Source organism: Falco punctatus, assembly GCF_963210335.1.
Source record: "Falco punctatus genome assembly, chromosome: 16".
Taxonomy (NCBI): domain Eukaryota; kingdom Metazoa; phylum Chordata; class Aves; order Falconiformes; family Falconidae; genus Falco; species Falco punctatus.
In genome coordinates this window covers 3,900,441-3,913,415 of record NC_137596.1, presented here as the reverse complement: position 1 = coordinate 3,913,415, position 12,975 = coordinate 3,900,441, and the positions used below count along the sequence as shown (strand labels likewise).

At 46.7% G+C, this 12,975-nt stretch overlaps 1 protein-coding gene across 6 annotated transcripts in view; it reads left to right on the top strand.

Annotated features, from left to right (window-relative positions):
• Window positions 1-12,854, top strand: part of APLP2 (amyloid beta precursor like protein 2) — a 47,650-nt gene extending 34,796 nt beyond the window's left edge. For 2 of the 6 annotated variants that reach the window (XM_080366659.1, XM_080366655.1), the window contains 11 exons: window positions 163-278; window positions 643-717; window positions 1,917-2,075; window positions 2,497-2,625; window positions 4,517-4,616; window positions 5,166-5,336; window positions 5,951-5,986; window positions 8,848-8,930; window positions 9,755-9,829; window positions 10,285-10,440; window positions 11,238-12,854. In XM_080366659.1, the coding sequence (XP_080222785.1) occupies window positions 163-278; window positions 643-717; window positions 1,917-2,075; window positions 2,497-2,625; window positions 4,517-4,616; window positions 5,166-5,336; window positions 5,951-5,986; window positions 8,848-8,930; window positions 9,755-9,829; window positions 10,285-10,440; window positions 11,238-11,339 (1,202 nt within the window). In that variant the 3' untranslated portion in view covers window positions 11,340-12,854. The remainder of the gene's footprint in view (window positions 1-162; window positions 279-642; window positions 718-1,916; window positions 2,076-2,496; window positions 2,626-4,516; window positions 4,617-5,165; window positions 5,337-5,950; window positions 5,987-8,847; window positions 8,931-9,754; window positions 9,830-10,284; window positions 10,441-11,237) is intronic. The other 4 variants (XM_080366660.1, XM_080366657.1, XM_080366656.1 and 1 more) reach the window with 3 other exon arrangements.
• Window positions 12,855-12,975: the final 121 nt, after the last annotated feature.

The window sequence follows — 12,975 nt, the reverse complement described above, 5'->3', positions numbered from 1 at the left end:
CTCAAAGATACCAAAATGGACTCTTGGTAGGTGGCTGTTCAGCAGGCTCAGCCTGCCAGATTGTTAATTATGCAGGCGTGGAGGTTCCTCTCCTTACCTGCCCTTTGCAATCCGCGACCACAGGTTTCCGAACCTCCGCTTATCCTTACCCTCTCTTTGCAGTGCCAACTGATGATGTGGATGTCTACTTCGAAACCCCTGCTGATGATAACGAACATGCCCGCTTCCAGAAGGCGAAGGAGCAGCTGGAGGTCCGACACCACAACCGCATGGACCGGGTGAGCATCTAGCTTTAGCCTTTTGTGCCGCGCTGTGTGGCTGCTGCCCGTGTTTCTGTGGACAAATTGATGGTGCACTGACTTCCTTTCCAGTCGCCAGCCTTCTGTGTGTTTCTTGCAACAAGACCACGCTCTTGGCAATTAGATTTCATTTCTTTGGAGTGTTGGGAGGGAGGAATCCCTGGGGACACTTGGCTTGCTGCTCAGAGGGCTTAAGTGCTAGGTTTAAACCCTACAGCAGGTCTGTTGTGCCTTCAAATTGTAGACAGGCTGTGCGAGGATCTGCCTGTGAAGGCAGACGGGCTTGCAAAAATTAGATGTAAATTTGTCTTGTGTTGACGTGTTCTGTCCTTTTCTTGTCCAGGTGAAAAAGGAATGGGAGGAAGCAGAACACCAAGCTGTAAATCTCCCCAAGGCAGAAAGGCAGACTCTCATTCAGGTACGAGTTGAAGGACCTAAAGAGGAAAGTTACTGGTGCTTGGCTGCCTTCTTCCCAGTAAACTAAATGAAAGATTGTAATATTCCAAGCCAAAAGATGACTGAGATGAAAGAACAGCTTTCCTGTTCTGTCAACAGCTGCCTTTTTAGAGGAGATTTGATTCAAGCGCGTGCTTTGTTCTTAAAGCTGGAGATGATCCGATACTGGGCCAGGTCCTTTCCTAAACCCAGTAGTAGGAAGAGATCTCACCCCTCAAGCATAGCGACAGCAGAGCCAAATGGTAACTGCAGACCTTTGGCCTGTTTTGCGCTAACCAGTGGCCTTGCAGCCCAGTTCAGATTGGCCCTGACTCTGGACACACAGTTCCTCTTTGGGCAGACGTTGTGAAAACCACTTAGACAGCAGATAAAACTGGTTTGCTGCCAAAATGCCAATCTTCTGCCTTATGAGGAGAGTTCAGTTAGACTGTGGAGTTAATCAGGGATATTCTCAGTATGGGATTGTTTAGGGGCAGGCTCTTCTGACAGAGACAACTATATGAAGGTCCCTCAAACCGATGTACAGCTAAGTGAATGACTCCAGCTTTTAAGCCTGGGTTGGATTTTGTCCTGGAACAGTTTTCTCTCTACATTTTTCTAATGTAAGCCACTGTTTGGAAATATGTGCGAGTCCAAAAGAGTTTGTCATCATCTCTGTTGAAACGTAATAACGCTGAATGGTCTTCTCTGGTTCTCTTGGAGATGTAGGTTATGACCTTTCTAATAGAATGTACAGAGATTTGATACAAAGGCGCGCCGATGAAAGTCCCCTATGCAATACCATGGTAAACTTCTGCAAATTCAGATTAGTGGCTCTGGGCTGAAGGGATCAATCCTCTTTCCATATTGCAGGGTTGAGCGGAAGAATTAATACTGTGTTGGTCTGGATCTCCTAACCCCAGGGTGATTTATCTGCCAGGCCATTTACCCTCTTCAGACCTTTAAAATGGCTTGTGAAGGAAGTTTGGAAGGCAAATTGTCGCTGTGGAATTTGCAAAGATAAAATCTGTGTCAACACTTCTCAGTGCCCTTCTCTCCTACTGTAAATGCCTAGGACATGCAGTGTGACAGGCTGCATTTGTTCTGAGGAGATATGTGAGTGAGAATAGGTGACTCTGATGCATACAGCGCATTTCATGCAGAGTACTTTCTTTGTTCTAGCACTTCCAGGCGATGGTGAAATCTCTGGAGAAAGAAGCAGCAAGTGAGAAGCAGCAGCTTGTGGAAACTCACCTGGCTCGTGTGGAAGCCATGCTGAATGATCGCCGTCGCATTGCTCTGGAGAACTACCTGGCTGCCCTCCAGGCTGACCCACCGCGGGTGGGTTTCTCTGCAAGGGATTTTTGCAACGGATTTTTACAGTAGGGTAGCACTGGGCAGGGTGGAAGGTGGGAATGGCTCGTGAGAAGACTCCCTGTGACGTGCTGGGGCAGAAGCTGGGAATAGGTTCCCAGTAAAGCTTTCTCCATCACAGCAGTTTGTGCTGCAGACCTAGCAGTGGGTGTCCTAATTGACTCACTCTCTGCCTGCTTAAAAACACCCCTCCGCTTTGTTTAGCATTCCTAAGGCACAGTGTTGTGAGTCAAACAACCTTAATTTAAAAAGAAGGTATCTAAGAGGTTAACGCAGCGATTGATCTGGCCAGTAACAAAGCAGGCTCACTTCTGAAGTGCTGAACTTCAGCTGTGAATTTTATTTGTTTCAAATGGACTTGAACTCTTTCCCCTCTCAAACCCCGCAGCCTCACCGCATCCTGCAAGCTCTGAAGCGCTATGTTCGTGCTGAGAACAAGGACCGTCTGCACACCATCCGCCATTACCAGCACGTCCTGGCAGTTGACCCAGAAAAGGCTGCACAGATGAAATCTCAGGTATAAGTATGTTTCTATCAAGGGAGGCATTGTTACCCAGTCCTGGCTGTCGGAGACTCTACAAGCCATGCATCGAGTCCTTGCACTCGTTTGCTGGGTGCCATAGCAACTTCTTGTACGTGCGCAGGGGTCTCCCGTTCTGTGTGCGTATTGCCTGTGACCAGATAACTGTCTGTACCATTCTCCTTGGTACTTAGCGTTAAAAATTGGAGCTCTGGTTTATACATGAGTCACTGTTGGTCAGAATGATGAGTCTAGAGGTTTAGAAGTAGTTTGGGATCATTTTTGTGTTTCCTTTTGTCCGACACCCGTGAAGTTATTTGCTGGGGATTCTGTGATCCTTGGATCAGACTTCCTCGCTTCTTCCAGGACCTCGTCTTCTCTATGTTCCTTGCTTTAGGCTGGTTCTTCACGATGCCTCCATTTCGGGTTTGTGGGAATTCTCTTGTGCCTCTACAGTTGCTGCCTTGTTTCCAAAGCGTAATACGTAACCTTTGCCAAGCAACTTGATCATAATTGTTAGATCAACAATTAAAAAAAGAAATAGGCACCAAGAATAAATGCTTTATTTCTTGGCTGTGTATAACCAGTAGATGGAAATACCATGGTTTGAGTCAGACAGGGACTGGGGTCTGTTACAGTCGCCTCTGGTGAGGGTGCAGAGTAGTGCTGCAGTGATTTTCCAGAAGCAAACCTCATGCTTGGAAGTGCCTGGTCGCATGGATTTCGTGGTGGTTCTGCGTGCTAGCAGTTGTACCTTCAACTCCTGTCTTTCTGCCAGTGCTTTCTATGATTCTTGTTAAGCTGCGCATCCTCAGGAAGAGCCGTCACAACTGTGGTGTTTACAAGCTGATGTCTGGCTTGCCATGTGGAATATGTGATAGCATTTTCAGAGACGGCTTAGCATATCAAGCACAGTCTACCCTGACCCTTTGTTCTGATGCTGCCAAAGCCCAGGAGGGAGTGTGTGAACTGTATTCTTAAGCTAAAACCTAAACAGTCCTTAATTCATTCTGAAGGCTGCAGTGTCAACAAATTGACATGCGAGGGATGTGGGTGGTACAGTTCAATTTCCATTCCCTTTAGTTTTCAGATGCACTTCAAGCTCGTCAATCGATTCCTTTGATTGACAAGCTGCCACATGTGAAATTAAATTGCTTTCATCCGTGCTCTTAAAGGTCAGGTACACGTCAGGCTGTAAAACAGGTCCATTCAAACTCCTTAGCTTTTTTCAATATTTGGCCATCTGTGTAAATGTTTTTCTGGGTCTGCGTGATCCCTGATTATGCAGCACCCTCTTCAGGTCAGGCTTCACTTCACCGGTGAATTTAATCCGCTAGGGAAGGGCGATCTGAGGTTGCATCGAGTTTGAAATTATTTCTGAAGCGAAGGGAGAATGCTGTTGCCAGTGAGTGGGTGTAGTGGGTGTAAGACAAATGTAATGCCACCCTCGCTCTGAAAGGCACCTTTGTTCCAAAACCAGAGTTGATAAATAATGGTGTTCCCTCCCTTTGCGTGTACCTTTTCTAGTAGTCAGGAATGATAATCCGTTTAATAAAGCACTTGCTTGTAGCTGCTGCAGGAAATGAATTATGACCGTATCTGGCAAATGGGAAATACCAGCTTCAGTGTTTCCCGTGGAGAGCTGGATACAGCACGAGTCAGCTGAATCCTCTCTCTCGCCCCCAGCCTTTCCCAAAATACTGAGAGCGCCATGTACAAATGGCCAGTTCCAGTGAAGCGCGATATGTTGGAGAGCATCGGTCAGAGAACTGGACGAGGTGGACCCATGTCCCATTCTGTTGTCTATCACGGCAGATCCAGCAGGAGTAGACATTTTATTAAACGAGGGAAGTACTGGTAGCAGTCACACACTCTTGTACATTCGCAGGTGATGACACATCTCCGTGTGATCGAGGAGCGGATGAATCAAAGCTTGTCTCTCCTCTACAAGGTGCCATATGTGGCTGAAGAAATCCAAGATGAGATTGGTGAGTGTCTCTGTGTGCCAGCTCCCATGCCACCGTGTTGGAGCACAAGCTTTTATATCGAGTGAAGTGGGTTCCAGAGGGTTTGCTAGCTCCTTGGAGGGGATGTCCTCAACGACAAGTGCTTGGGTACAGCAGCGCAGATAGTCTTGGGGTTTTGCAATGTAGCCAGTTGAAGAGTTTGTTCTTAAGAACTTCCACTGTCCCTTTAAAAAAAGTCATCAGTATTCTGAGTAGTGAAGCTGTCTCTCAGGGGGAGGTGAAAAAGATCCTTAAAAATAAGCAGATGCTTTCCCGCTTTATCATTTAATCCCATCTTGCCAAAACCTCTTGCCACATCAAACCTCTTGGCCCTTATTTGTACCTATTTCTAGCCAACGCCTTTACTGAGAATTCAAGATGAGACTTCAGAGCATGCAAGATAAGATAACCTGGCAGCCCTGAGCAGTGTTCCCCTGCAGCCCTGCCTCAGCTAGGTTCAAGCCATCTGCCCCTTTCTGTCCCTGCCAGGCTTCATGCAGTTTGTGTAATATTTCCTCTTACTCCTTTCAGATGAGCTGCTTCAGGAGCAGCGTGCAGATATGGATCAGTTCACATCCTCCATTTCTGAATCCCAGGTGGATGTCAGAGTGAGCTCTGAGGAGAGTGAAGAAATTCCCCTGGAGGGCAAACCTTTCCGTCCGTTCCAGGTGAAAACCTTCCCAGCCTTGCCTGAAAGCGAAGGTATGTGGAACTGAAAATTGGGTTCACCGGCTTTACACAACAGAGGCGCTTTTCTTTAGCCCGTAGGCTCAGCGCAGTGGAACGTAAAGCTCCGTCCCTTTGGGTGATCTAAGAGTAAAGCCATCACCCCAGCAGTATCCCTCAGTACGCTGGAAAGAGGTGGTGCAGCCGGTAATTTGCACTGGGCTGCTGTCTTGACTTCCCCAATTCTTCTCTTTGCAAAATTGTTTTATCTCTCTCCATCTTACAGGGAGCGTTAAATTTTTGCTGTGTGGCTTGACTCTGGAATTAATTTTCAGTCTTTAACCAAAACGCTCTCATGTGAGATGTTAAGGCTTTGTGCTGTGACCTGCTGAAGGGATGCAGGAATTCTCTTTATTTTTAAAAAAATATATATCCATATTTTTTGGTATCATTGGGTGTTGACAGCTGGTGTGTGTGTGTGTGTGTGTGTATTAATTTTAAAAATGCTTGAACAGAGTCTGAGCTTAAAGAAAGCTGTAGACTAAAAGCTTTTCCCAGGGTCTGAGTCAGAAATCATGCGCAAGCCTTTTTTCCTTTCTCTCTTAATCTCCTTTCTCTGCTATTTTTGTTTTTGTTTTCCCTCCTGCTAGATCCTCAGCCGGATTTGTACCATCCAATGAAAAAAGGTTGGTTCTAAGCTGCTCCCTCACAGTGCTTTTGATCACTCTCCTACCTTCTCAGTGTGTTTGATAGCTTCATTTTAGTTTCACACTCACCTTGATTTTCATTTCCCTGCTCTCATTTAGTTCAGTAACTTCTGATTTTGCTTGTTTAGACCTAGTGTTGAAGAAACGATCTAGTCTGAGCATCTAGTTGATTGTGTGTGTTCCTCCCTGATGGGCTGGCGTGGTGTCTGAGGGTGCACGGAGTAGCTTCGACCTCAAGAAATGGGGGCTGGCAGTCTGTCTGCAGCTGTGTGGTCCTTTGCATCTCTCCACGCGTACTCACGTTCGACGCTCCTCAAAATAAACCTCGTGGTGCTGATGGTGAATAGTCTAGAGGCTCTTCTGCCTGCTGTGGGATCTGTCCTCACTGCCCTAAACTAGGAACGAGAGCACCGCAGCGGACGGGGGCTGTGTTTCCCGGCTAAATGTCCTCGCAGATATTACGGAGTGTAGCTAGTCTGGGACAGATAAATTAGGAGATTTTGTCTTTGTGGCTGTGGTCTCCTCGGCATCACCTTTTCACACGTAGCATCACTCCATACTAGCAAAGCCTGTGTGATTGTCCAGTTCTCCTTTAGGTCATTATTAACTCTGCAGTAACTCAGTGCCTGGCTAAAAAGGGGCTGCCTGGGCTTCTAGAGCGACATGGAAATACTGGCATTAAATTAACTTCTTTGTTAATGATATGGTCTCAGATAAAAATTGGGCCTGGGTGACCTGCTACTGCAGATCCAGTTCCCAAAGTAGAAATGGAAGGCTAATTCTGAAAGTGAGAGAGCAGACCTGCGGAGCAAGTGCTGTGGGTGGGGAGTAAAGCTGGCATTTTAATCTTGTGCCTTTGGTTCCAAACACATCGTGTGGAATCTCAAAGGAGAGCATTTTGCTAATAACCATTCAATATGAACACAAATAGTTTTGTAACGTGGTGAAGATCGGATAGATTGAAATGATTCTCACTATCGGTGTTTCTCTGCTAATGCAAGTCACCTTCATCCCTCTTGTGGAAGAGCGTACAGCTAATTCAGCGTACTGGCTGCTCTGGAAAGAATTGGGACAGCATTTGGTTTGATTTTGGTTTGGTTTTAATTGGACAACTGCTTTGTTGGCTTACAGGCAGTAAATATAAGCTGGTTCTCCCCTTTTGGCTAAATGGAAGAGTGGCTGGTGACTTGGAGACAAAGCTTATATCCTGCACTTGCTCCCTCCCTTCCCTTTTCCTTGAACTTCATGAGGGCTGCTAGGAAGTTCGGGAGGATTTTTTGTGTATGTGTGTAGTTTTTTTCCTCTGGGAAGTATATAAACTGAAGCGTGCCTTTGAGCTACATAGAACTGGGTCTGTTATTTGGTACAGCACTCTGTGATAAGTAGCAAAGCTCAGTGCAGCAGCTGAACTCCCAGCCCTGGAGAGTATGCTACGTTAGCTCCTGAGAATCGAATAAAGCAGCCATAGGCCAAAAGCTGACACGGTAGTTCTCTAAAAACCATTTGTGGCTAGGCTCTCCAGAAAATCCCAATCATTGACTTTCACAATAACATGACCTGCTTCGGCAGCCGTGAGAAGTCAGGCTGGCAGTCTTGGCCGTGCCTGGAATATGATTACTGTCTCCAAAGAACCGTACAGGAAAAGGGGATGCACTAAAACCCAAGATGCTTCTTTTGGGAGGAGCTGGAGTGAAACGTTAGTTTCCTTGGCATTTTCAGGCAGTAAAAGCTTGTCACTGTAAAAAACTTGCCTTGGAGCCAGCTATAGCCTCTCCTTGCATCTCGTCGAAGAACGTGCTGCCAATTTCAGCAGCCGTTGGCATATAATGTCTTAGGCAACCTGCAAGCTCAGCAGCTTGCAGAGAGGTGTGTGCAGTCACCGGCAAAGTGTTAAGCGCTGTAGTACTATTTCCCCCGCCTTGTGCTCCTCGTTGGAGAGACCCCGCTGTCGGTTTGGGGCTTTGCTGTCCCCCTGCTCTCGCGTTCGGGAGGCATAGGTGTTGTGAAGGGCGTTATGCTGTCCCTGCTGCTAATGGAAAGCTGGCGTTCTCCTGACTGGCTCTGTTGTGTTAGGTCTGAGCATCTTGCATCAGACTCTTCTCTTATTGATCTGATCTATTTATAAACGCTTCAACTCAAAACAGTTTATGCAGAGCAGCCGCCTTCTGTGAATTGATATTCTTCTCTTGAGCCTATGGTAGTTTCAGCTTAGAAATGAGTGATGTGGTACAAAGGCGAGCGTAGTTCTTTGCTCCTCCCTTGCCCTGGGATTTATTGTTTCTGGGCTCGTGCCAGATACGGGACAGCAGCTCATTACAGAGCCACGCTGGGTGACCTTGAAATTCTCATTCCCGAGGCACTTGCTGATGCGCTTGCTTTCGGCAGAATGGGTGATGCTGACCGTGCGGCTGAAAGCGTTCCCCGCGTGCCGGTTCTGTCGTGGGGGTCACGCTGAGGTGCTGGTGACCCGGGGTGACATTTGCAGAAAGGAACTGTGCGCTCACAATTTGCATTACACGTTGCCTTGGACCTTCTAACAGCAGCGCTTAACAGTATGGTATTTCTGGATTTACACTCAGCCCGGTTTTGGTGAGTCTTGTCTGCTCCTCTCATTGCCACCTCATTTCCCCTCATTAACAGACCCCCCCTGCCCCCGATCACTTGTCGCTGTAGCGTAGCTTACGAGCTCCCCTTCTGACACAACAGCATGAAGACAGATTAATAACCAGCGGTCTGTGCGGTTAAACACGCTAGCCGTGGCAGCTCTACAAAGAGTAGTAACCCTTCCTAAACGTTGCTGAGGGCTGGCTGACGGTCCCTGCCTTGCTCTTTTGGTGCAGGTTCTGGCATGACGGAGTTGGATGGGCTGATTGGTGCGGAAGAAAAAGTGATTAACAGCAAGAACAAAGTGGATGAAAATGTGGTGAGCTCTCCACCTTTACGTTGTAAAGCAAAGCCCGCTGTGGACACTAATTAACAGCAGTGGCTTATTTCCGTGTCTCATTCCTGCTTACGGAATGTCGGTGTATTCATTATCCATATGGTGTGGGGGAGTCAGTTTTCTGACTGTTGTAGGCTCTTAATACTGATGAGCATCAGAAGGGTGGGAGGGTGAGGGAAGGAGGGAGAGCTAGATCTTCGGCGGCCTGAGCTGGAGAGCTGTCTGATTTAGCAACTGCATTCCCAAGTGGAGACCCCTTTGATACACCTTTATTTTAGCAAGGTAGCTTGCCAGCTGAACACGGCGAATGCTGGTGTGTTCCATCTGTCTCCCCACCTATTTTTTGTAGCCAGAAGGGCCTTGCCTTCTTCCAAAGGTGACCCAGCAGGTATTAGCTTTGCCTACGGTGTAAATAATTCACTAGGTTGTAGTGGCAGCCGCCTTGCCTCAGTTCCCTGTTCGTTTTTTTTTAAAAAAAAGTGGACTTCTGAGAGTTTCCTTTCAAAACTGTTTTAAAGCCACAGGTTGGATCTTACATGCCAGAAATGCTGTGTCCGAGGCTAGGGCCTAGGGTGTCACTTGGGTCTTTAGTTCGAGGTAGGCTCGACATCCAAATGGTTGTGGTACTAACTCAGATGGCTTTCAAAGTCAGAGAACATCCCACGCTGTTGAGAGCAGGGGAGAGATGGTGGGTGGTTCTGAGGCTTTGCTAGCATTTGTTAAAGGTCTCCTGTCGTTCTTCGTATTCCTTCTCCCACCTGTTTTGTATGGCTCCTTTCATAAAACGCTTTTGTGACTGTTTTCAGGTAATTGATGAAACCCTTGATGTGAAGGAAATGATTTTCAATGCGGAGCGTGTTGGTGGGCTGGTGGACGAGCCGGTACGTATGTGGCTACTGAGTCTGGTGATCAGCAAAGTCCTAAAGCTGGCATTCGGTTCCTGTCTGTTACTGAATTGGGGGGTTGGTGCCTTGACGCTGCTCTGGGAGGTCCTGGGGAGCGCAACGTGTCAGGGCCTCTCTGCATAAAGATGTAAACAGAAAACACGCGTTAGATTCTACCCGCGCTCTTCCGTTGCAGAGGTGTTTTGCAGTTTAGGAAAGCGGTGTGGGGTCGGTGCCTGTCCAGAATGCCTAAGTAGGGAAAAGAATTTTGTGTTTGTTACCCTTTGGTGAAAGACTTGGAGGTGAAATACTTACGCTAAGTGTAATCAGTCACGTCTCGATACCACAGATGGCTGAAGACCTTAGTGGTGGCCACCTTTTAGGTTTGCATTTCGCAGCGCATCTCCCGCATCGCTCTTCCTCTACCTGCTCCGTTGTTTTCTTCCCTCCAGGATAATGACAACTCCCTTCGCGATGACTTCAGTTTCAGCAGCAGCGCCCTTATTGGTCTGTTGGTGATTGCTGTTGCCATAGCTACTGTTATAGTCATCAGCTTGGTGATGCTGAGGAAGAGGCAGTATGGGACCATCAGCCATGGAATTGTGGAGGTGAGAAACAACTCCTGCTCCATAACAGAGGATGAAAATAGTCAGCATCGAATCACATGGTGTGTGTAGGGGGTGAAGATGGCAGTAGCTGCCAAGCCATCAGTGGCTCTGCTCTTAGCTAGGTGGGACTTAACTCTGCAGATGCTGCCATCTTCATTCCTGGTTTATTAGTATGCAGGCATCGATCATTGGCGTGACGTGCTGGGACCTGTCACTTCGCAGTTGTATTTGCTTATCACCAGGAATTCAGTTAGGCTTCCCTGTCTGGCTCAGGGCAGGATTTAGCAGAGAATGAGCTTTTCAGGCGGTATCCTTAGCGGGGGAGTCAGTCAGTCAGTCTTCAGCAGTTTGTCCTCCTGAGTAATATAACAACCGTTAGGGCCGTGCGGTCGGCTGAACGCTGAAGAGCGGTTCCTCCTTCTTCCTTGTGCTCCCAACACGCACATTTCTAATGATGACTCAGTGGAGTCCAGAGAAAGCTGCTCTTCCCCTTTGCCCGACCGATGCGGGAAAGCAGAGCGACCTCTGTCATGAGAGAAGCAGGTCCCAAATTTATAACGTTAGTGAACTTTAATTAGAGATTTGTGGAGAACGTCCCCAAAGAGGCAGGGGCGGGCAGGAGGCGTTAGCACCCAGGTGAGGAACTCTGTTAAGCAAACTATTTTTTGTGGCTTACCTTTTTTTCCCTGTTTACTGCTTGCCACGGTATCTGTCCAGTGTTTGTCTGTTGGCACTTGTTACTGTGAAACAAGGCCAGAGTACCTCCATTGACCAGTAACGGTCTGGTCTTTCTAAAGGTTGACCCGATGCTTACCCCAGAAGAGCGGCATCTGAGCAAGATGCAAAACCATGGCTATGAGAACCCCACTTACAAATACCTGGAGCAGATGCAGATATAGAAGAGATGAAGATACGACAGCCCTGACGGGGAAGAGGCGCAGGGCGGAGGGCCAAAGTGGTCCAGCGGTTTGGATCAACTACTGACCAACAGTTGCTTCGAGAGGACTTCATCTTACATTCAGAACTCCTGGATCATTAAGACTATAATTACTACTGTAGAGTTGCAATTTCCATTCTTTTAAATGGGTGAAGAAATGATAATATAACAATATGATATATAAATCTCCTTAAATGGGAAAAATGGATCTATTGCAGATATTTGACTGAGATGTAGGTTTTTTTTTTTAAATAATCTGAAAAATACCAGTTCTGTTGTACTGTTGTCTGATACAAGCTCTATATATATAAAATGGGAAATGTTGATTTTTATTTCTGATAGACCACCTGTATATTGAGGGTCATTTGTACCAGCCCACCTTGTAAAAAGGAGACAGTTGTGGCTCTTCAGTCATTTTGGCTTTTATATATAAAGCAGTATTCTTTTTTTCCTTTTTTTCTTTTTTTTTTTTTTTTTTTTTAATTAAGTGAATTTCGCTGGGAGTTGCAAAGAGATTAATTTAGGGATAGGATCTGTGACAGCATAAGCAAGGAAGCAATTGGGAATGGTAACTAACAAAAGTCCTTATAATGAGAAAAAAAAAGAAAAAGAGAAAAAAAAAAAAAGAGGGGAAAAAAAAAAAAAAAAAAAAAGAAAAAAACCCATCCTCATATGCCAGTGGTGTGCACCCTGCTGCTTAGCAGTTTGGGCTCTAGGAATCAAGACTCCCTGGAGGCAAGGAGTTAAAAGGCTTCTAGCATCTCTGTTTATAGTTATTCTAGTGGAATGTTAGAACATGGTTTGTGCATACTGGGGTCTGCACATTCCCCTTCCAGATTCAGTTCTGCTCTAGAGTTGGAAATTCCTGGTATTGAATTTAATTCTTCCGTTCTGAACCGGTTTCCTTCAGTACTCACCTGGCATTAACAGCCCCCTCTTGCTACTACTACTTTCTAATTTTCCCCAGCTCTCCTGCCTCACCAACGTGGTAAGTAGTTAAGAGAGGCAGATTTTTGAGCCTTTGCATCTCTTTTTCGGTGATGTAGGGCCACAGGCACGGCTTTGGGTGGTTGCCCAGAAATGACAAATCACTGCAATAATCAGTACCTTGGTGGCTGGTGAGCGCGGAGCTCGCTTGAACTGGGGAGGGAAGAGAGGGATGAGTTGGGAAAGGGATACTGCCGGCTTTAAGGGAATTTGGATGCATAGGCCCCCCAGAAGAACAAAAGGGGTATTGTTCCACTCACCATCATGTCTTTGTAATGCTTGTATAGTTGGTGTTAATGCTCACGGCTTTTTTAAATCTGGAGGTTCTGGTAACCTGTGGTGTATTTTTTCTATTTTTCCTGTGACTTTATTTTTTTCTTCCCCCTTCCGTGTCTCTTCCCACTATGCACAGATTTACCTGCAAACTCCTTAGTGTGGTCTGTGGGGAATGTACAAAGTTTAAACACATCAATAAACACTTTAACTTCCAGAGCGTTTCTTCTCTTTATTCACGGCCTGGCTTCGTTTCTCGCTCCTCCCGCCGTGTCCTTGCCAAACCTGCGGAGACCTTTTTGTCCACCTCTGCTTCGGCCAGAAGGAACGTGCTGGTG